Consider the following 22,878-nt stretch of genomic DNA (forward strand, 5'->3'; position numbering starts at 1 on the left):
TTTGGTTTTGGGCATGTGAGTAAGACATGCCTGCCCAAGTGGAGATTTTTAGTAGGCTGACATTACAGATGGGAGTCTGGAGTTCAGAGGAGGAGTCCAGGTGAGCGACAGAGAATTGAGAGTCAGGAGCATATATATGATATGTAAGGCCATGGACAGGATGAGATAGGGTATGGGTTAACTATAGAGAAGAGCTACATGGACCGGCCTTGAGGTCATCCTGAGGTCAGGGGAGGAGGATCTAGCACAGGATACTGAAAAAGAGGACAGTAAAGTAGGAAGCCAAAATCAAGGGAGGTGATGATGCCCTAGAAACCAAGTTAAGAAAGAGAGAGAGTTTAACTCTGTCCCATCCTGATTTAGGACAGTGAGAACCGAGGATGATCATTAGATCTGGCAATATGGAAGTCTTTGGGGACTGGCAGGAGCTGACTTGGTAGAGTGGAGGTTGGAAACCTGACAGGAGTGGAATGGGAGAAATGGGACGAGCCAGCCAATAACTCCCGAGTTCTCCTGTGGCGAGACATGAAAACTGGGCAGTACCCAGACTTGTATGTCAGGAGTAGGGTGGGTTTCGTTTTTAATATTTGTTGATGTTTCAGGATGTCTGTTTGTGGACTGAAATGATCTAGTAGAGAAGAAAATATCCTGGCAGGAAAGTCCTTGAGGGAACAGGGTTTTATACATTCAAGTTGGCTTTAGGTGAGTGCCTGGTGAGTTCATCTACCATAGCGGGAGGGAGGAAAGACGGAGAATACGAATGTGGTGCTTGTAGTTGGGTGGTTCTGGTGATGGGGACAATAAGAAGGTGATTTCTGATTGATCTTAAGAAAAAAGGTGGGAATAAAAATAGCATAATATGTATTCTGAGCATCCTTGTCAGATAGAATCTTTTCCATAGACAGATGCAGGCCTCGGGGCATGGAGTGTCTCCTTCGGGCAGGTAGACCATGTACGCCCTGGGACCTCATAAAGCACACAGGTGGGGCAAACTCCGTGGGGAGAGGCTGGAAACCAGGGTAATTAGTCTCATGTCTCCCAGAAACTGGCCCTGAATTTTCTCATGTGTAAAGCAAAGATACTTGTCTCTAGGCTAATTCTCAGTAGGAGAACAAACAGTGGATTATGGTTTTCCTGCTGGATATTGAATATAACCAATTATGTATCTCAGTCCACCATCATTTACTTATTAAGAAATATTTATTGTGAGCCTCCTAGGGGCCCAGTATCCTTCTAGATTTGTGAGATAACTTCAGTGAACAGAGCAGATAAAGATCCTTGCTTTCACAGAGCTCACATTCTAGGGAAAGCAGCAATAAACAAGAGACACAGTAGGTCACAGATGCTGGAATTGGTTATGTGCCGCAGGAAAAAGGTAAACTAAGAGCAGGGCATAAGAGTTCTGCAGTGCTTGGATTGGGGTGTGGGTTGTTTTGTTGTTTTTTTTTTAACTTTGAATTTTGTTTATTATTAAAAATGTTCATAAATACATTTACAAAGTCAAAACCTAAATCAGGCTACAGTCGGAGAAGTCTAGTTTTCATCCTCATTCCTTCTACCCTATAGGTAAATCTACCTCCCCTGTAGGTAAATTTTTCAAATTAGATTTTAGGTTCTTTTTTAAAAACATCAATACATATTGCTTATGTTTCCCACTTGGAGTGCCGCACACGCCATGTTACTTTTCTTGTTTAATGATATCCTGGGGGTCCCTCCGAAGCACCGTGCTCCATTCTCCTCATGCCCTTTTAAAGATGCCTGGTACCCAGTCATGTGGCTGTACCATAATTTATTTAGCAGTTCATCTTTTGTTCTTACACATAGTGTTGTAATGAAAACCCTGAGTGTAAGTCTTCTTGCACTTACATTAGTGTATCTTTGGAGTAAATTTCTAGAAGTGGGATTGTTGGGTCACAGGATAATTTGTAATTATGTAATTTGCAGGATATTGCCAAATTTAAGGGGTGTGTTTTTAAATAGGATGATCAGGGTAGGCCTAAATAAGATGGTAAGATCTGAGCAGAGTTACAGAGTTAGCCTAGTGGGTTATAGAGTCACAAAGGTTATGGAGTTAGCCAAGTAGGCCTTTGGGCGAAGAGCGTTCCAGACAGAGGAGACAGTTTTCAGGAGGAACACACCTGAAAGCAGGGAACCAAATGTGTGAAGCAAAGTGATCGAGGTGGACGGTACGGTGAGGTGAGGTCAGATGTTCATGGGGCGTAAGGAGGGGACAGGAAGGTTGGGAGATGTCGTAGGCCTTTGTACAGCCTCTGGTGTTTATGCCGTGGTACATGGGAGCCATGTTGCAGGACTTCAAGGAGAGGAGTAAACATGATCTAACTTTCATTTGAAAACGATTATGGCTGTCATATTGAAATGGGACAGTAGGGAGGTGAGGGACAGAAGAGAGCCAGGTAGCTCACTGTGGCCATAAGCTAGGTGACAGGTGGTGGTGCCTGAACCAGAGTGGCGACTGTGGAGATGATTAGAAGTGTCTGGATTCTGGATATACTTTGAAGTAAGTGGAGTGAAGAGAATTTCTGAACAGAGTGGGTGGTGGAGCATGGAAGAGGCATCTAGGATTATTCCAAGAATTTTGTCCCGCACATCTGGAAAGATGAAGTTCCAGTCTATTCAGATGGGAAAGGCTATAAGAGAAAGAGATTGAGTGGGGAAGGTCAGATTTCATTTTTAGATATTTCGATTTGAGCCGTCTGTCAGAGAAGTGAAGGAGTGGTGTCAGTAACTGGACTTAACTAGTCTGGAGTTTGGGAGCAGGCTCCAAACTGGAAATGGAAATTAAAGAGAAGTGGGTGGCAGTGGCATTTAAACCAGGAGGCTGAATGAGATCACCAAACATGAGTCTAGAAGATAGGAGCAAATCAAAGACCGTTCTCTGGGGCACACCCTTCTCAGAAAGTGGGGTGAAGAAGAACCAGCTAAAGGGGCAGAAAAAGAACTGACTGGATGAGGAAAACCAGGAGAGGGCCGTGTCCTGCGTGCCAGGTGAAGGAAGTGTTCGCAGGGTGACAGACTCACTCATCGAAACGGAAGGCGTGGTACACTCAATGTTCTGTCTTGAGCATCTATAGCTCGTGATGATGATTATGATGATGTAAAGTTTCTGTTGACTTCCAAGGTTGTCTGAAATTTCTAAGAAAGCTTTAATTTTCCCTACTGATAAAGTTTAATAGGACAAAGGTTTTTGTCCCTGCCTTCTTTGATTGCTGCCTGTATTAGTATCCTAGTGCTGCTGTAACAAAATCCCACAATAAGTGTCTTAAAACAACAGAAACTTATCCTTTTACAGTCTAGAGGCAAGAAGTCTGAAATCAAGGTGTGGGCAGAGCCAGTACCCTCTTTAAAGGCACTGCCAAAGGCTGGTAAGCCTTGGGAGAATCTCAGGGGTGTTCTGACATGTAAAGAAGCTGTATATCTGGAAATTCATTTCTTCAGCAGTATCTTAGTCATGCCATCGACTATTCTTTAGTTTTTGCTGAGATGCTGTGGATTATTCTGTGACTTTTAGGACACCCTTACAATTATTTATGCATTAGGATCTGTCTCATGGAAGACAGATGATAGATTACAATTAGGTTCTTCTGTTACAGTTTCTTGATAATAATATTAATAAAACATACTCCCTAAACACTAATCTGGTGGTGTCAGACCAATAAGATTTGTGAATCCTGATTAAAATGCATTGAAATTATTGCCACTACATGATTAGAAATGGTTACAAAACAAGGTTTTGCAGTGTTATTCTCAGAGAATGCAGTTGAAATTTTCTACTAAATGGACTCATTTTGTTTCCTGAAGTCAAAAAACTAAGAAGCAGTGAAGTCAGTATGAGAACCGAGGAGAGCTTCCAACCACAGGAAACTCAACTTCAAAATAGAAACGAACTGATGATTTGCTTCTAGAAGTTGTGTCTGTTAAGTGCTTTCCCTCCCTCTTATCGGCAAATGGGTTTGAGCCTGGTGCTCAGACTTCGAGTGAGGGATGTGGCTTGGAGGAAAGCTGTGGATATAGGGCAGAGGGTGAGTCAGTTCTGCCTTTTCATGCGGCTTCCTTTGTGGCTGGCAGACTCTCGGTGGATAGCCTGCGGTCAGGGATTAAGGTGAAGAGGGAAGGACGGAACCATGGAAGACTGGGTCTGGAAGGGACCTGAGTGATCATTTAGTGACCCAGAGCTCTTCTTTCTCTTCCTCTTTCTCCACTTGCCCTAAGTTGTTGAAAATAGAACTTTTTTTTTTTTTTTGAATAAATGCCACTACAGTGATGCAGACCGGATCTCTTAGTATGAAAAAGTACAAACAATGAGGCAAGCACAGGGATGTTTCTGTGATGTGTTGGAACGAGCTCTACCCTGGGGGAGTACGAGGGATGGTTTCTAGTTCTAGTTCTCTCAGCAGGTTGCTCCCTACCAGTGTGACACTAGTTGTGTTTTAAGTCTTTGCTTTCATATTTTTTAAAAAGAAGAAACTGAATAAGATGCTCTTTAAGGTGTTTTTGTTGTTGTTGTTCTATTATTATTATTATGTTATTATTATTAAGCTCTAAAATCTGTATTTCTCTTCTCAAGTGTCTACAAGAGTCAGGGCTACTGTGTACAGCTGCTCAGGTTGTGTACTGCACAACTCCAGATATAAATGGTTCCACCTGGATGGTGGGCAAGAGAGCATCCTGGAAAGGGACAGTTCTTAAATTTGTTTGAGGGCAAGAAACTCATAGAACTTGCTCACCTCTGCCCTAGTTTATCAGGAACTAGACTCGCCTCTGTAGTTCTGATTTTTACATATACCATACACCTGTGAATTCTGGGTCATACATCTACCGTAGCAAATAATCAAAGAAAGCAGAGAGCATAGTCAAATACATCTAGAATGCACTGGGAACTAGTATATTTCTTATCTATATTTGAAGATAGCAGTCTTCGTAATGACCTTTCCTGTAAAGAATGACTTTTGAATGTATTTTGTGAATGAATCAGATCTTTACCATCTAGTTTAAGGTTCTGCAGCGTAACAATGGAATGTTCCTGTGTTGTATGCAAAAATCTCTTTAACAAACCATTTAAATGGAAAGCTTTCTTTTTTATACTCACTAGTGTTTATACTCATTTATTAATATGTATATCTTTCTAGGAAAACAGGAAGCTCTTCAAAGCCGATCCTTCTCTGGATACCTGGAAGATTTATGTAGAATTCATCGATGACATTGTGGTAGAAGGCTTTTTTCAAGCAATAATGCATGACTTAGATTTCTTTCTAATGAATACGGAGAAGCAGTTGAAACCTGCACCATTTTTTCAAGCACAGATGATCTTAATGCCCCCTGAGATTCTGTTTAAACCTTCTTTAGAAAGAGAAGCTGGGGATGGCTTCTATGATCTGGTAGAAGAAATGCTATGCAATAGTTTTAGAATGTCTGCCCAGATGAAGCGAGTAGCAGTGCACCTGGAAATAGCAAATTATCAGGTATTTTCTTTGTAAATGGATAAGAGCTTTTATATTAATGATTCAAAAATAAATTGGGGTAATGGAGAGCACAAGGAAAGAAGTTGGTAAAAGCAACATGATTTTTTATTTTACCAACTACTATCCCTTGGAAGAATTGCTTTGGATGTTATGTTGAACTTAATTAATAGAGCAAAGTTGGTTTTAATAAGTGCTTGGTTTTCCTCTCATTTAGAATGATATGGATAACATGTTAGGCCTGGCAGAGGTCAGGCAAGAGATAATGAACAGAGTGGCGGGCGTCATCACCAAAGTCTTGGACTTCAGAAACACCCTGGACACGTACGCTTACCTCTGGGTGGATGACCGAGCTGAGTTTATGAAGCATTTTCTCCTGTATGGCCAAACTGTATCATCTGAGGAAATGGACGCTCAAGTAAATGAAGAAATCCCCGAACAACCACCAACTCTTGACCAATTCAGGGAACAGGCAAGGAAAACCCTTAGCTTTTAATGTAGCTTTTAATGTAGTTTTTGGCTTTGGGTTGAGTTATTATAGTTATCTTTTTTTTTTTTTTCTGATTATAGATTGACGTTTATGAGGCTTTGTATGTTCAGATGACCAAGTTTGATGACTTCAGAGTGTTTGATAGTTGGTTCAAGGTGGACATGAAGCCTTTCAAAGTGAGCTTGCTAAACATTATTAGGAAGTGGAGCTGGATGTTTCAGGAGCATCTTTTGAGATTTGTCATCGACAGGTAGCCCTTTGTGCTTTGGTATTTGGAATTATAATTTAACACCTGACTGCTGCCTAAAATTGGAATATTTCATGAGCATTGAAACTGCGAGTTTTATAATGGCAATAACAAGTAATGTTTGTTTAGGTAAATAATGAAAACGAGTCAATCAGAAGTCTTAGGTGTTTTAATGAGCTTAATTTGTGTTTGTGTGTGTATGTCTGTTTCTATGTATATTTAATAGTCTGAATGAGCTACAAGAATTTATAAAGGAGACAGATGCTGGGCTTCAGAGAGAATTAAGTGAAGGCAGTCACGATGGTTTAGTTGATATCATGGGACACCTTCTGGCTATAAGAAGCCGACAGAGAGCTACTGATGAACTCTTCGAACCACTAAGAGAAACCATCACACTCTTGGAAACCTATGGCCAGAAGATGCCTGAGCAAGTCTACATTCAGCTAGAGGTAAGTATAGTGGTAAAATAATAGTAATTACCAGGAATTGAGCATCTCAATTAGCCCAGTTCTTTACATGCACACTCTTATGACATCCTTATAACAGCATGTAATGTAGACATGAATGTTTTTATTTTACAGATTAGGAATCTGAAGCTTAAAGGGATTTGATAACTTTTTCAAGATCACACAAATAATAAAGGCAGTCGACACGATTCTAGGTGTTCCACGCCACAATACTCTTAACCACTATGCCCTGCTTCTTCTTGTTAGAAAGTATTTCGGTAATAACCTCTAAGTTGCTTTTTTGAGGTCCACTTTAATTGTCACCTTCACACATGAAATATGTCCCAGCTCTTTTTCATTTAAAGCTGCCTGCCAATTGAGAAGTGTCTATGGAAATATACCATGGACTGGTTAATAAAAAATAAACAAAGCCCAATTTGGATGGAGAAATCACTGTGTTTCCTAAATAGTATTTCTGTGTCATCCTTCCGTTTCTATGCTCTGGAAAGACTTGGTGGCTGCTGTGAGCCATATGAAGAGCAAAGTATTTTTAGTTATAACTGAAACCGTGACTGAAGATCTCACAGTTAAGGCTCTGTTTCCATGCCCATACTGAAATTCTATAGATAGTTTATTTACACCATTTACCAGTTTCCAGGATGGGCTTACATTTAACTGTACAATGTTATCAGTGGACACATTAACTAAAAAACTTCTATTTAATTCTAGTTTAGTGATTAGAGCATGGAACTCAAACTTAAATTTGTTTTTAAGAACTGTGCAAGTCCATTCCATCTGCTTGCCTCAAAGCGTGCAGTGAAATATCCCTCAAGATATCTCATTTTTTTCCTATACTATCTCCAATTTCTCACGTTCTGTTCCTTTTTTTTTAAATTGAGGTGAAATTCATAATTTGCATAACAAAATTAACCATTTCAAAGTGTGGTGTTTGTTACATTCGCAATGCGGTGTAACCACCACCTCCTTTACTTAATTTCAAACCATTTGCATCACCCTGAAAAGAAACTCCACACCCATTAGATGTCCTTCCAACCACCACCATGTCTCCCGCCACCAACTCTTGGCCACTGCCGATCTTTTTCTGTCTCTATGAGTTTACTTAATCTAGAGCCTTCACGTAAATGGAATTTTACTATATGTGACCTTTTGTGTTTGGCTTCTTTCATTTGGTATAGTAGTTTTGAGTTTCATTCACAATGCAGTATCTATCACTACTTCATCCCATTTCATGGCCAAGTAATGTTCCATTGTGTGTATGTGTGTGTGTGCGTATGTAGATATATATACATATATCTGTTCAGCCTTTCATCTGTTGGACATTTAGGTTGTTTCCATCTTTCAGCTATTGTGAATAGTGCTGTGTGAACATTGGTACACAGGCCTTTGTTTACGTACCTGTTTTCAGTTCTTTTTGGAATTAAGAATGGAATTGCTGGGTCATATGGTAATTCTAAGTTTAACTTTTTGAAGAACTGCCAAACTGTTTTTCACGTTAGTCACCTCATTTTACATCTCATTTTGTTTTGTGAGGATTAAATGCAAAGTGTATTTACAAGTGCTCTCTTAGCTATAAAGAATTATTATATATGAATTATTAAATTCTCCATAAGTATAAGTCCTTTGAACTGAAAACCCAGTTAGACATGGAGTGAGATAAGATGTGGATAGATATATAACAAATGTTAGAGCTAAAATAGTTACAGTAGAACACTCAAAATACTGGTTTTAGAAAGATTTGGATATTGTTTGAGTCAGATCTTGGACCTTATCATATTGAGAAACTAATCATAACACATGTAGGTGATATGGGGGAATTTAGCCATTGCCTCTAGAAATTGTTTTGTAAAAGTTTGGCTCACTATGGAAGGTTATAGCAGTATTGAAAATATTAGACTTTTCAATATTTCAAAAGTGGGCCACACTTTTAGCTATGCGTGTGCTTCTATGTCAGTAATTCAGACTGGAGGACAAAATATAAGATTGACAGGCAGTATGAGTCGCATGTGGAAGATAACAGTGTCCCAGTTTTATTTTCATTAAAGCAACTTGCAGTAGTTACTGTGTCTCCTTCATAATCATTAGCAGTCATAATATTTTCCAAATACTTGCCTGTGCTTAGTTCTATCTAAAAGCCCTTAAATATGGCTGTGTCCTCATACTCTGTGTACAATATACTTTGAAGCTAGATTAAACTTCTTTTATTAGGCGAGACAACTCTTGGTTGACCTCGCAGATTGCAAGGAGCTTGTCAGCTTACAATCCCTTATTTATTTATTATTTTACGCCTATAGCACCTGATCTTCCTAGGTGGTCTCCCATCCAAGTACTACCAGGCCTGACCCTGCTTAGTAGCTTCCAAGATCAGACGGGATCGGGCTTGTTCAGGGTGGCATGACCATAGACTAGATTAAACTTCTAATCTACAGATTTTATTGAGCCCCTTCCCTGCTGAGAAACCTTCACTGACTGCTCCGCGCCTCCGAATACTGTGCAGTTTCCACAGGAGCCCCCAGTCTCACCCCACCCTGCACTGGTGATCCTATCTCACCAGACCTTGAGGGATCTCCCCGTAACCTCTGCCTGTTGAAACCCAGTCATTCCTTTGAGCCTCAGATTCAATGTTACCTCCTTAAGTGAAGCATATCAGTTACAGAGACGTTGGAGATCATCTGATCTTTGGATGTTCAATGAAAATCTATTTTTATCAAGTGGAAGCTTATTTGGAATTCCCAAATATAAAGCAGATAACAGCAGGTGTTCTGTAGTCAAAGAGGGTTGAGGGACCTGAGCCCACGGTCGTGACCTCTCTGTGGCTTCGAGACCTGGAAGGGACTCCAGGTGATGTTTCGTTTCCATGGGATTGATTGGAAATGCAAAGTGAGACTCTGCACAGATGAGGATGCAGAGTTTTGATGAGATCAAGGGTGGAAGAACAAGATGAGGGACAAATAGGTTTCGAGCCCAGGTCCCTTGGTTCCTGGCCTGGTTTGGTGTTCCTGTCATGACACCATGTTGCCTCCCAAGCATTTTAATTCCATGACACACAGACCTCCCGATGGAAGTTAACACATTCTGTCATATAGAATAGTTATTGTGTGTGCCTCTTATTCACTCTGACAGAATATAAAACGGTTTTAGAATGTTTTATGTTTTATCTTTGTAGCACTCCTACACCACACGGATGCAATTTATACTTAGCACGGTGCACTCTTCATAATTGGCAGTTACTGAATCATTCATCAAATATTTATTGAGCTTACAAAATAGTCTTTAGAACCTCTGATTCTTGCTCTTCAGCTACACTAGTAGAGTCCCATCACTATGGATAGTTTTATATGACAAAACAATTTCAGTGTCCCAGGAGATGACCCAGAGAAACAATGTGTTGTTAGTCTGGACACAAGGAATGCTTTTCAACAGCAATTATGCACAATGACTCTTCAAAGAAAATGACTTCCTGTTGTCCTGTTTGCATTGTAGTCAGGCAGGGCACAGTTGAGTTGCTACCTGAACTATTTATTACTTCTTTTGTCCTACATCAAGTAGGAATTAACCTTCCCTTCCCTTTTTCTCTTCTTTTTTCAAAACTCCTCGTCATTTAAAATGAACCTAACCTAAATGCTCAAGCTCTCCATCAAGACAGCATACCCAGAGTTTGGGGAGATAGAGAAAAGTGGAGGATGAGATTGGTTCATATTTTAATCTCTGGCCTGCCAGACTCAGAGCATCCTTTTTCACCTGCTAACTTGCTAAGCATTTCTAGTTGTCGGGGATCACCAAAGTCATTTCCAGAGCACTTTAGTTTTATTCCCTCAACAGCAAGACAATTTGGAAATTCGCATTTCTTTTGCAAAGATTTTCTTTTATTCTGAGATAAATCTTATACCAGAGGACAACTCTGGTTATGTTTTGAAGATACCAATCCACGGCTGTTACTGGGTCAGTGTGAACTTCAGCCTGGCTCTAAGCTTTTTAGTCACTTTGATCTTTTTTGAGATAAACTTCACTTATATGAGAATGAAAAGATGCTGTGAGTTAGTGTAAATAGATTAGAATTATTTAATCCTGTGGAGTTGGTTTGTTTTAGGCATTGAAGTAATTTCCCATTTGCACTTGTGTTTTTGTAGGAATTACCTGAAAGATGGGAAACAACCAAAAAGATTGCAGCAACTGTCAGACATGAAGTTTCACCTCTCCAAAATGCAGAAGTCACTCTTATAAGGAGAAAATGTATTTTGTTCGATGTAAGCTAGCTACCAAGTTTTGTTTTGTTTGTTTGTTTATTTTTAAGAAAGGTTTTATAAGGATAATTGAAGTTGAGATTCACTTTCGTTTTTGTTTTTTTTTTTTTGCTTGATCAGGGGAAGCAGGCCGAGTTCAGAGAGAGATTCAGACTCTATGCTCCTTTTGGTTTTAACGCAGGAAATCCATACACAGTGCTTGATACGGTAATGCTAATCTCAGTTACCTCATGCGTGGTACAATAGAAAATGAATTTAGGCACTGAGATACTACTATTTTGCCTGTGTTTTGCAATTACTTATAGGAGTTGACTATTAACTATTACAAATGCAGTCATAAAGTTTTCCCCAAGTAAATTGTATTGCTTTAAATCATGTCTCCCCAAACTACTATCATTACAAAGTAATCATACTACTGAAAGTAACAACTACTATTATTTTTAAGCACTTACTATATATATGTCAAGAACTTTGCTAAAAGCATTATTTACATGAGTTTTTTTCAGTTCTTGCAATATCCATATGATGTAATGATAACATTGGTAGCAGATATTTGGTCTTGTCCATATGTCCATGGAGACATTTAGTCCATGCCAAAGGGTCCTTGAAATTTGGTCCTGTCCCAAATGTGCACTATTAATGTAGATCTCATTCTTCTGCAAGATTTGAACCCTGACCCACCAACCTAACCCCATGTGCCATCACCAGGTAGGCTGAGGCGAGAAGGGTTATTATTGGCAATACAACTACAACATGATTATCGAGCCAAAAAGGAAGGTATTTTTAATGTATAAATGAAATCTTGTATACCAGAAATATAAGCATTATGGGCTATTTGAACCCAGCAACATTTTCTAAATGTGGATTTTTTTTTGGCGTGAACCAAATGTCTCAGTAGACATTTTAGACAGGACAAAATGCCCTGCAGGTCTGTTCTCATATTTTCAGATAAAGAAACAATCATGTATAATTAAGTAACTTGTTGGAGATTATATAATAAATGACAGTAAGGATTAAAATTCTCATTAAAAAAAAATCAAGAGGTTTAACCATTATACTGTTTGCTATGTGATACTTTTCCAATAACTTTTAACTGTAATAAGGAAAGCCTATAACTATTCTTAATACAAAGATACAGATATTATTGAGTCATTCTGTCCTAGTTTATGATGAACTGCTTCATTATGGTTGACTGTAAGAATGAATATAATTGGCAAATAATTTAAAATGGTAATTCATGTGAGGCTTGAAAAATGTTTTAAACTTTTATTAGAAAATACCTTTGTTTCTCTAGGAATTCTTAACCTAACACCTGAAATGAGAACATGGCTTTGCAAATTTCACATTCGGGAGCTGGGACTCTTTCTGAGTTCTTCATCTAGGCTGCCATTCTGATTTTACTACATGCTGGAGATAGTCTTTACGTGTGAGACTCGTGTAAAACTTGCAATTGACACAGCTGTTACCTCTCTTTCCAAATTTTGGGTTGAATTTAGTTTTAACGGCTTTAAACACATTCAGAAAACACCATTCTGTACCATAAGGTCTTCTCTTTCACTTGGCTGAAGAAGAGTGGTTAATATATTCACTGAAAGAAAGTAGGTTAGAATATGCTAATAGAGTTTGTTTTTTTTTTAAGCGTGTATCTAAGTTTCAGGTGGTCTGAACAGATTGTGGATGGGGAGGCATTTTACTTGACTAACCAATGTGCTGTATGTAAACATTTACTATAGTTATTTATTGAATCCTACCATTTGTGTGCTATACTATAAAAGCATATAGTTACATGTTTAAAAGTCAGAGATATTTATCCTTGTATGTACAGAATGTGTTGAGGGATATTTTGAATATAGTAGGGCTGGGTTACCTTTTTCTTGAAGTCATTTTCTTGTGGTGTGTGCAGCATACATATCTAAAGATTATCTAACTGGATTCAACTAAAGGCATGTATGTGCTTCTTTTTGGGCTGGTTTGGTAGACCCTACTATTCAAGGTACCGCACCTTTCAAGAGGAGTCACTGACCTCACCATCCCCGCCTCCCCACCCCAGGTATAAGGGGCATGGTGATTCTCTTCTTTTATGACTGGTTCATTGGTAAAGTTATATGCTATTGTTTCTTCTTCATAGCCAAAGAAACAATAAACACTTGAATTAACACAACTTGGTATATATTTCTAGGAATAATTGAATTAGTGTAAGTAATAGGAAAACGATTAAAAATAAATAAAAAGGCTGTTCACTTTGGGGAATATGATAGATTAGACATTTTGAAAATTCCTCTTGTAAAACAGATGCTGAAATATGTTCGCAAATGTGCAATTTTAAATCTTGCTTAGTTCCCAAGAAAATAAGAGAAATCTCTACACTTGATTTTAGCCCAAGGGCCAAGATGCGACTGAGAAATCTCTAAAGAGCAGAGAGAAAGTAGAATGTGAAACCAGGATGGAAAACAGAGGCAAACCTTGAAGTCTATATTGCTGTAGGGGCAAGTGAAAGTACCAGAGGGAGAACTTTGTGATTAACCCTTTCGAGGGGAAGTGGAAGATGCTCTTAAGAGGTTATACCCTCAGTGACAGGGTGGGTTTGGAAAAATCTACAGGCTGCAAAGGGTCTCTGAGATTACCTGTCAGTCCTTGCTAAGGCTCAGAGTAGGGGGATGGGGGTAGAATGAGGGGGAGGGGTGAATACTCTGGGAATTTATAAACATAGACCTGTTCTCATAGGGTTACGGTTCAATTTTATACTGCCCAATAATTAAAGAATTTCCAGGCCAGGGAATTTAAATGGTTATAAGTAGTTCTTCTTAGCACCTAGTAGAAGCAACCCTAAATCTTCTGTGGGGGGGGGAACGCTTTTATTCTAGTCTCCTCAAGGGTCCAACAGTTTTTCAATCAAATATGACTTTATAGTAAAGTCAATAAACACACCAACATGCATAAGAGCCAGCAGAAAGAGAAAACCATAGAGACTTATATAAAACATCAGATATTAAAAGATATTTATTAAAGAAATAAAAGATAATACTGAAAAAAACAAGTTCTCAGTTTTGAGACTATCAATAATGATCAGCCGAATTTGAAAAAGAGGCAGGAACTTACGGAAATGAAAAATATTTTAAAAATTCAGCCGATGAGCTAGAGAGCTAGTTAAAGCTGAAAAGAGAATTAGTGAAATGCAAATGACATAGGAAGAAATCATTTGGAAGGCAGCACATTGTATAGCAAGATGGAAAATATATAAGTGATATAAAGACATAAAAGAGATTAAGACACAGAGTAAGAAGTTAGAATGATGTCTAACTTGTCTACTCAGATTTCTTGGAAGAGAAAATAAACAGAATATTAGACAGGCAATGGAGTTATAATAGCTGAGATTTTTCAAGAACTTGTCAAAGAATGAATCAATAGATTCAGGAAATTCACTGAATCCCAACCAGGATAAATACAAAGTCAACATCTAAACACATCACAGAGAACTACAGAGTACCAAACAAAAGATTTTTAAAGCAACTTGATAGACAAGACAGAGCACCTGTTAGAGAAGATGACTGAGCTAACAGCATATTTCTTATCAGCAACACTGGAAGCCAGAACGTAGTAGCTATTTTCCAAATCGCATGAAATTATATTTCAATAATGAGTGACATAAAGATATTTCAGATAAACAAAAACAGAATGCATTAACCACCTACAAATCATCGATGAAATAGCTTCCAATGTGTCTTTCAAGAAGATCAACAAAACCAAATTTGCTTCTGAGAAAAGACTAATTATATTGACAAATCTTTGGTGGAAAGAATAAGGAAAAAAAAATTAACAGTCTTAGAAATAAATAAGAAATGATAGGAAGGACAGAGAAGAAATTCAAAAGATCATAGAGTGCAATTAACATGAAATTTGAAAACTTTTAAACAAAATGGATACATTTTTAGAAAAATATAATTTAACAAAACTATCTCAAGAAATAATAAACCTTAATAATAGTCCTTTACCTATTGAAAATTAGGTGGAAAATTAAAAAAAATTAACCAGCAGTTAAAATCAACAGAATAAATAACGGCTCTAATGACATTACAGGTGAATTCTAAGCTTTCAAGAAACATCTTATTCATATAATTCTAGAGACCAGAAGAAGAATAAACACTCAAAAATACTCTGTGAAGCCTGTTAACTTTCATAAAAGGACAGTATGAGAAAGGAAAAATGATAGGCCAGTCATTCTTATGTACATATAGATGCAAACATACAAAATAAAACATAATATAATTATAATTACCAATTTATAAACAAGTTGGGTTCATTCCAGGAAAAGTTTGAGTCAACATTAGGAGATTAATATAATTCACACTAACAGATGAAGAAGAGAAAATTACATGATCATCTCAAGAAGTTCCAAAAAATCTTTAGCAATCATTCAGCATTCATTCATGCTAAAAACTCTTGGAAGACATTTTTAACCCATTAAAGGATAACAAAAACTCTACATGGAACATACCAGGGGAAGTGAAGATTCCTAATTGTAATGGCGAAATACAAGAAAAGCCTAGATGACCACTAGAAGTAGAATCAATTCATAGTAGTATATTCATAAAGATTAGTACTTTACAGTAGTGGAAATAAATGAACTTCATACACATCCTCATGAATATATAGGCGTACCTCAAAAAGAAATTTCGTTAAAGTGTACAGCTGAAACTTACTGGATTTCATTAACCAATGTCACCATAAAAAATAATTTCAAAAATTTATAAAACTGGAAAAAAAATCGCAATGTCTTATATAATATAAAACTATTCATATAAATTTCAAAAACAAATTTTAACAGTTTAGCATTTAGCAGTACATATGTAGTGAAAAAATAGAAATCAGGACCATATTAAATAAAAATTTGGCAGTTAAATTTGTAGTGGGAAGGAGAAGGCTAAAACTGAGAAGGCCATTAAAAGTTTTTAGTAACCTAGTATTTCCTGAGCTGGATGGTATGTAAGCTCAGACCCATACCCTTTGATGTGTATGGAATTTTTCATAAAACATTAGTGAAACTAAAATTGCGATTCTTGTTTATAAAGGTATAATTTGGAAAAATGAAATCTATAACTTGTATAATGAATATTAGAGTGCTAATATTCTTTTTTACATAGTGGAGAATTAAGAGGGAGTTGAAAATTGAAATGCAGGATTAAGTATGGATATTTAAAGTTAAAAATAAAACCAAGAGAATTAAAATAATATAATTGCTGGATATTGAGAAGAAGATGGGAGAAAATGTAAAGTGAAAAAACAAATCCTTTTTTATTGCCAAGTCGTTAACCTAGTGTAATGTCTAGACTTGATAAGTCAAGAAGGAGCAGCTTATACACAAAATCGAGAGTCAGAGAAAGAGCACCAAGAACTGGAGAGTGAACCAGCTTTTCCTGTGTTACAAGCTCTCCTGCACATCTAAATACACTACTATGTTAATAAACACTAAAATCAAGAGCTAGCTCATTAAGAAAATAATGAGTCAGCTTATATTTGGTGTAAAACAAACTCTTCTACATAGATGGGACGGTAGATGTGTTTTGGAAAAGGTAGTCATATGGTGAAATTTTTTCATACTGTGCTGTGGTTTTAGCTCCAGTATTTTATTTCACTGATTCTCTCTCAGTACATTTTGTATTATTGATGATCTCTAGAACATTTTTTAAATTTGGAAGTTTTCTTTTTCTTTTTTTAAGAAGTCACTTGTTTTTTTTCTTCCATTCACAGAACTTGCAGTAAAATGAATTGCTCGATATCCATTACTTCAAATATATCAAGTATAGCAGTAAAACAAAAAAACTCATGTAGTTAACTTTTTCAGCTTTATTTTTGCTTTTGTGATTTTTTAAAAAAATATTTGCCTAACATGCATGTGCTGTGAAAATAGGGAAATAACAGGGAAATAACTTGAGATGATGGCTAGCTTTGCTTAATGCCTTATAAAATTTTCATAAACGATGTAAGCGTAATTGTTAAGAACCACATGTGTTAAGTTCATGCAAGTGGAAGAGAAATGATTTATTCTTAAGCAGAAGCTTTTAGAGCCTCATCTTTTGCTGCCCAGCAAAGTCTGCAGCTGTACAGTGAAAATCAAGAGGAAAAATGTATCCGTAGAAATTTGATGCCAGAGCAAATGTTGCTAAAATATGTACAGAAGAGTATTGATATCATTTATTAGTAGACTACTCTCACTTTTTGAGTAGCTGCGAGTTTGCTCATTTAAAGCCTTCTACATTTTATCAATAATTATCCTGCTGATTTAATATTTTATCTTTTTAAAATCAAAGTTGTTAAACGTTAACATAACCCGTTACAGACCTACATGGTTTCTCTGGCAATTCGTTGGTTGTTCAGGTTGTTTATGTGCGTGTGTGTGTTTTCTCCATAGGCAAATCAAGAGCTTGAGGCATTAGAAGAAGAAATGCTGCAGATGCAAGAATCTTCTCGTCTATTTGAAGTGGCTCTTCCAGAGTACAAACAGATGAAACAGTGTCGCAAAGAAATAAAATTGCTCAAAGGACTCTGGGATGTCATTATTTACGTTAGAGTAAGACACTGCTTTTTGAAAGAATACTTTTTTTCTTTTAGTAGTTATTTTGTATAAATAAGCAATTTTTATCATCTATATCCTCTTTGGGTTCTGTTTCTTGAAATATGTGAACATTAGATTTTCTTTCCAGAATTGGAGTTTGTATATCTTTGTTAGAAGATTCTTCTCTGAATGTCAGTTGCTTTTGTCTTTAGTTCTGAATGAACCTGTGTATAATGACTCGACTTCTTCAAATTTATTTTGGGGGTTATGTAGGATATAAATAAAAATTAATACATAAATATGTATCACATATATATGGTGACCTGATCATACAAACTCACGTATACACCCAGGCTTATACTTATGTGTATGTGCATATATAAATAGACCTAACTAAAAACAAAGTTAATTTGTATATTGTTAATTACATTTTTTTAAATTTGAGAGCCATCTAGAAATACATATATTTTTTCAATTTTTCAATTAAAGTTGATGTTCAATATTTTAAATTAGTTTCAGATGTACAGCAAAGTGGTTAGATATTTATATAATTTACAAAGTGATCTCCTGATTAGTGTAGTACCCACCTGGCACTATACTTACCTAGTTATTACAATATTCCCTATGCTGTACTTCACATCCCTGGGACTGTTTTGTAACTACCAATTTGTACTTCTTAATCCCTTCACTGTTTTCACTCAGCTCCCCAGCCCCTCCCTCTCACCGCAATCACCAGTTTGTTTTCTGTATCTGAATCTGTTTTCATTTTGTTTGTTTATTGAGTTTGTTCTGAGAGTCCACATATATGTGAAATCATATGGTATTTGTTTTTCTCTGTCTGACTTACCTATAGAAATATATTAATAAGATAGAAGATAGGAAGTTGAGCGTTTTGTTTATAATGGATAAAGATTACCTTATGAAAGTTATGTTATATGTAGAGTAATAAAAATATAGTGTATTTAGTGGTCATATCTTATCCAATTAATATAAAGTACTCAGGATTAAATGATAATAATGATGTGTATATGGAATTTGTCACTGCTACTAGAAATTAATGTTTTAGTCTTAAGTTTGACATGTCCTGACAACATTTTTATTTTGGTGATAGGGAAGTTTTGACAAGTGCAGTTAATATTTAAATAATTGACTTTCCACTGGATGATAGAGCCACTGTGTATCATCAGTTTATATATTTTGCTGTGGAGACTTGCTTTCACCAAATGTTGTTGACACTTTTATCTGCTTGTGCATTTTCAGAGAAGCATTGATAATTGGACTAAAACCCAGTGGAGACAGATTAATGTGGAACAGATGGATGTAGAACTCAGAAGGTTTGCCAAGGCAAGTTCCATAACTGTCTAATACAACAATTTATCTTTCTCAGCACCACCTCCTTCCATCTTCCCCAGCCGAGTATCTGGTGTGTTGGGCCGCATGTCCTTATTTACTTCAAACAGGATGATGTGAGACAGTATTTTTTTCACTCTCAGCCAGTTGCACTTTTAATTAAGCCTGCCTTTCTGTGAACGAGTGGGTAAAAGCATATTAGGGCTAATGAATTTACGAGTAGCCATTATAATCATATGCTTCCTAAATCCGTCTAGCATGGAGAGTGTTTAGGCTTAGGAAAGCTTTTGAATTCTTTCCTTAGCAACCATAAGCATTTTGTATCTTCAAAGATACCTTTTGGTTCTAGAATTTGGGGCAACTAATTGGAGTATGCCACTTTTGGATTTATATGGAGTTCCATGATCTTGTTCGTATCTTTGATTACTCCAGTATCCCAAGGGGATTCAATATTTACAGAGCTTGTTTGAATTTAGGGCTTTGGTAACTTTGATAGCTAGTCCGTCATCACATTCCCTCTGAAGAGAGTAGAACCTTGTTGGGTGATGCCGAAATGCGTGTCCAGGAGAGGCAGCTAAGACGTGGTAGGGCCTTTTCCTTTCTTCTCACCCCAGAACATCTCGCCTCAACTCAGTCTGGTGCTCAGCTCCTACCAACTCTTCCCGCTTTTTCTTCCGTATCATCCTGGTCCCAAAGACCCTAACTAAAATGTCCCATCATTCTTTTGAATGTCATAGTCCCCATAGCTCATTATTGTGCTCACTCCCTGTTTATCTCCCATTTGATCATCTCACTTCGGAGTGACAGTTTAACCTCCACTCCCAGCTGAAGCGCCTTTATTTTATTTTTTAAACAAGTGGCATTGTCATTCTCTTTGTCCTGTGACTGTTGTTTTATTGTGGGTTTTCGCATTCATAATTGTTGATGTTCCATGGGCCAAGAAGACAACCAAGTCAAGGACCATAATTGACATATCTTAAACTCATGAAATATTTAAGTTCCAAGGAACAAACAACAAAGGTAACCAGCATTTCAAGGTTACATTTGAACAGGTCAGGTCTTCAGAGAAAGATCTTGGTAATCCAGACGACAATCTCAGTTTTCTGCCTCATTATGTTTCTAGAGGAAACACTCGTCATCGCACATGTCCTAGAAATCACTTCCCTACATTCAGTGTCTCATGACTTTCCTGATGGGACATTCAGTTAGAACCTGTGAATAAGAAACCAGTGTATCCAAGTGGCTTGTACACAGTGGACTTGTATGAATGAGTGGATTCTTTTCTCTTTCTCTGGTTGTGGTCCTTAACCTTGAGGCATCAATGCTTTAACTCTCTTTCCTAATCCAGCGAATTTATTCTTTCTAAGGGGGCAAATTATAAAATGTATTATTATATTTGAGGACTTTTTTTTTTTTTTTAACTTTTCTTTAGGAAATCTGGTCACTAGACAAGGAAGTCCGTGTCTGGGATGCTTATGCAGGCCTGGAAGGCACAGTAAAGGACATGACAACCTTCCTGAGAGCTGTCACTGAGTTACGGAGCCCTGCCCTCAGAGATAGGCATTGGCACCAGCTGACGAAGGCCACTGGGGTCAGTTTCCTAAGTCTCATTAATTGAATATTTTTGTGATTGTGAAGTGTAATTCCTTGGTTTCCATTATTCATCTGGGATAAAGTGGGATTTGTGAAAAGTTCTCTGGTTAAATGGGAGAGGTCATGTTCTTGACATAGGACCAACAAACTGAACATGCAGATATCCTAGTTTTAGCCCCTACTATGGACCAAATTCATACATCGAAGCCTCAATTGCCAATGTGATGCTATTTGGAGGTGGGGCCTTTAGGAGATAATTAGACCATGAAGTAGAACCCTTATAAATGGGATTAATGCCTTTATAAAGGGATGAAAAGACCAGAGCTTTCTACTCTGTGCCATGGTGAGGATACAATAAGATGACAGACCCAGACATCTATAAATGAAGAAGGGGGCCTTTACCAAGAACCTGACCATGCTGGCACCATGATCTTGGACTTGCAGCCTCCAGAACAGTGAGAAATAAATGTCTGTTTATGCCACCCAGTCTGTGGTATTCTTTTTTAGCAGCCCATACTGACTTAGACACACCCCCCCTTTATCTCTTCCTGGCTGTGTGACTGCAGACAAGACCCATGATGTCTCTATTTTGAGTTTTGTTTTTTATTAATAAAATCAGAGGATCTTGTAAGGATCAAGTGAGATAATGCGAAGGCATTTTATAGAGCATGACATGGCTGCAAAGAATCTCGTTTTAAAGAGGATCAGAGGGCATAGAAATGAGTTTAGTGGGAGAGAGAATTCTGAAATGGTGATCCCCCAATTCATTAATGATTGTATCTCTTTTGATGGTTTTGATTTTATTGTAAAGTATAAAATGGTTCCTCATGTATCTGTGCTGCTTGAGGTTATATTTTCCTGTCTTTATGTATTTAAGAGCAAATATACCAACCTTATACTTTATTTTTCAAGAAAGTTGACCTTTTTGAGTTTAAAATACATAAAAGGCAGCATGGTATGGGTGTTTTCTCCTCAGGCAAATCTAGACTCTGAGGCATGCATTGTGAAGAAAGGCTCTCAGGATTTCAAGACAGAGTTTTCAGACTGGGGAAACTGAGGAAAGGGGCAGCTTGGCGTTGTGGAGATGCCCTGGGCTTTGTTGTTTCAACTCTAACACTTAATAAATCTGAAGTCATGGGCAACTTACCTGTTCTCCATACTTCAGCTGACCCTTCTATGAAATCAATATTGCTATAATGCTTCCCATGCAGAACGTAGATGTGAGATTATGTCTATGGATCTAACATGTAGTAAGTGCTCAATAAATGGTTCCTGAAGCTATTATGATACTTTCCGCAGAGTCATTTAGGCATTGAGTATTTAGATTTTGTAGTTAATTAATTATTCCTTCAAAAAATCTTCCGAATCTTCCAGTATGTAATAGACTATGCCCTGCTTCCCTCCCCCTCCTCACATTTCCTCCAGTGAGATTTCTTCCCACCATAGCCTCCTGCCTATAGGCCTTTGTGCAATGTAGAACACGGTACCTGCTCTGGCAGACAATTTAGGAAAAGGCACCTTCCTCCAGGCCGTCCCGAGGCATCAGAGCAGTTCTCGTTCAGTGCATGAGCTGCACGACTGATCAAGGTGGTCCCATTCTACATCCCTGCTCATTCTTTCTCTAAAATAGGCCTGGCTCTCTGGTCCCCATCAGCCGTGAAGTGAGGTTAAAGGTGATACAGAGGAAAGGTGAACAACTCTTTTGGTTGGCCCAGAATTGTATAGGTTTTAGCACTGAAAGTCCCATGTTCTGGGAACCCCCTCGGTCCTGGGCAAATAAAGAAGTTCAGTCGCCCCCTGCAGAGAGGCAGATGGTGATGAGGAATGTTTCAGAACGGGGAGAGCCGGCGAGGACTGCAACTTTCAGAAGCAGGGCCTGATATTCTTTGCAGGAGCAGGAAAGGAAATAGCCTTCCTGCCATCGTGTGGCTGGGTCAGCTCTTCGTTTGCGAGGGACATAGTTGACTTTGGACATTTAGGAAGGGCTGAGAGCTTCTTAGCAAATACTCGAGGGGCAGTGGGAGTCAACAAGATGATGAAGAAATAAATGCGAATTATTTTTTCACATGGTACCTATGACGAGTGAAACTATGAGTGAGGTTTTTATTTTTTATTTTTTGTTTTATTTATTTATTTAACTGAGGAACTAAGATTAAATTAGTGATAAAACTAGGTTAAACCACAGAAGCAACGGGGAATTATATTCAGTGCATAGCACACTGTGGGAAGAAAAGACAAACGAGCCTGCTCCCTGATTCCTGGGATTTCAACCAAATTGCAATAAATGAACATAGCGCTTTTCTTTAAAAATGGGTTTTGTGGGCAAAGGAGATAAGAAATGAGCTGACAAGGGAAGGATATGAAGCAAAAGAAAGTAGTGTGGTGTGAACGTGGCCCACACTTCGGCCCTAGCTTCCGGTGGGTGGCGCCTCAGTAACCAGGAGTTAGTTATAAGGCACT

At 37.7% G+C, this 22,878-nt stretch overlaps 1 protein-coding gene and 1 pseudogene across 1 annotated transcript in view; one reads left to right on the top strand and one right to left on the bottom strand.

Annotated features, from left to right (window-relative positions):
• Positions 1-22,878, top strand: part of DNAH11 (dynein axonemal heavy chain 11) — a 270,126-nt gene that overhangs the window by 40,281 nt on the left and 206,967 nt on the right. The window contains 9 exon segments of the mRNA XM_025046892.1: positions 5,148-5,480; positions 5,695-5,949; positions 6,048-6,217; positions 6,441-6,663; positions 10,809-10,925; positions 11,043-11,129; positions 17,332-17,490; positions 18,736-18,819; positions 20,258-20,416. Of these exon segments, the coding sequence (XP_024902660.1) occupies positions 5,148-5,480; positions 5,695-5,949; positions 6,048-6,217; positions 6,441-6,663; positions 10,809-10,925; positions 11,043-11,129; positions 17,332-17,490; positions 18,736-18,819; positions 20,258-20,416 (1,587 nt within the window).
• LOC112479893 lies at positions 8,964-9,084 on the bottom strand (annotated as a pseudogene).

Source organism: Pteropus alecto, unplaced genomic scaffold (genome assembly GCF_000325575.1).
Source record: "Pteropus alecto unplaced genomic scaffold, ASM32557v1 scaffold21, whole genome shotgun sequence".
NCBI classification, from domain to species: domain Eukaryota; kingdom Metazoa; phylum Chordata; class Mammalia; order Chiroptera; family Pteropodidae; genus Pteropus; species Pteropus alecto.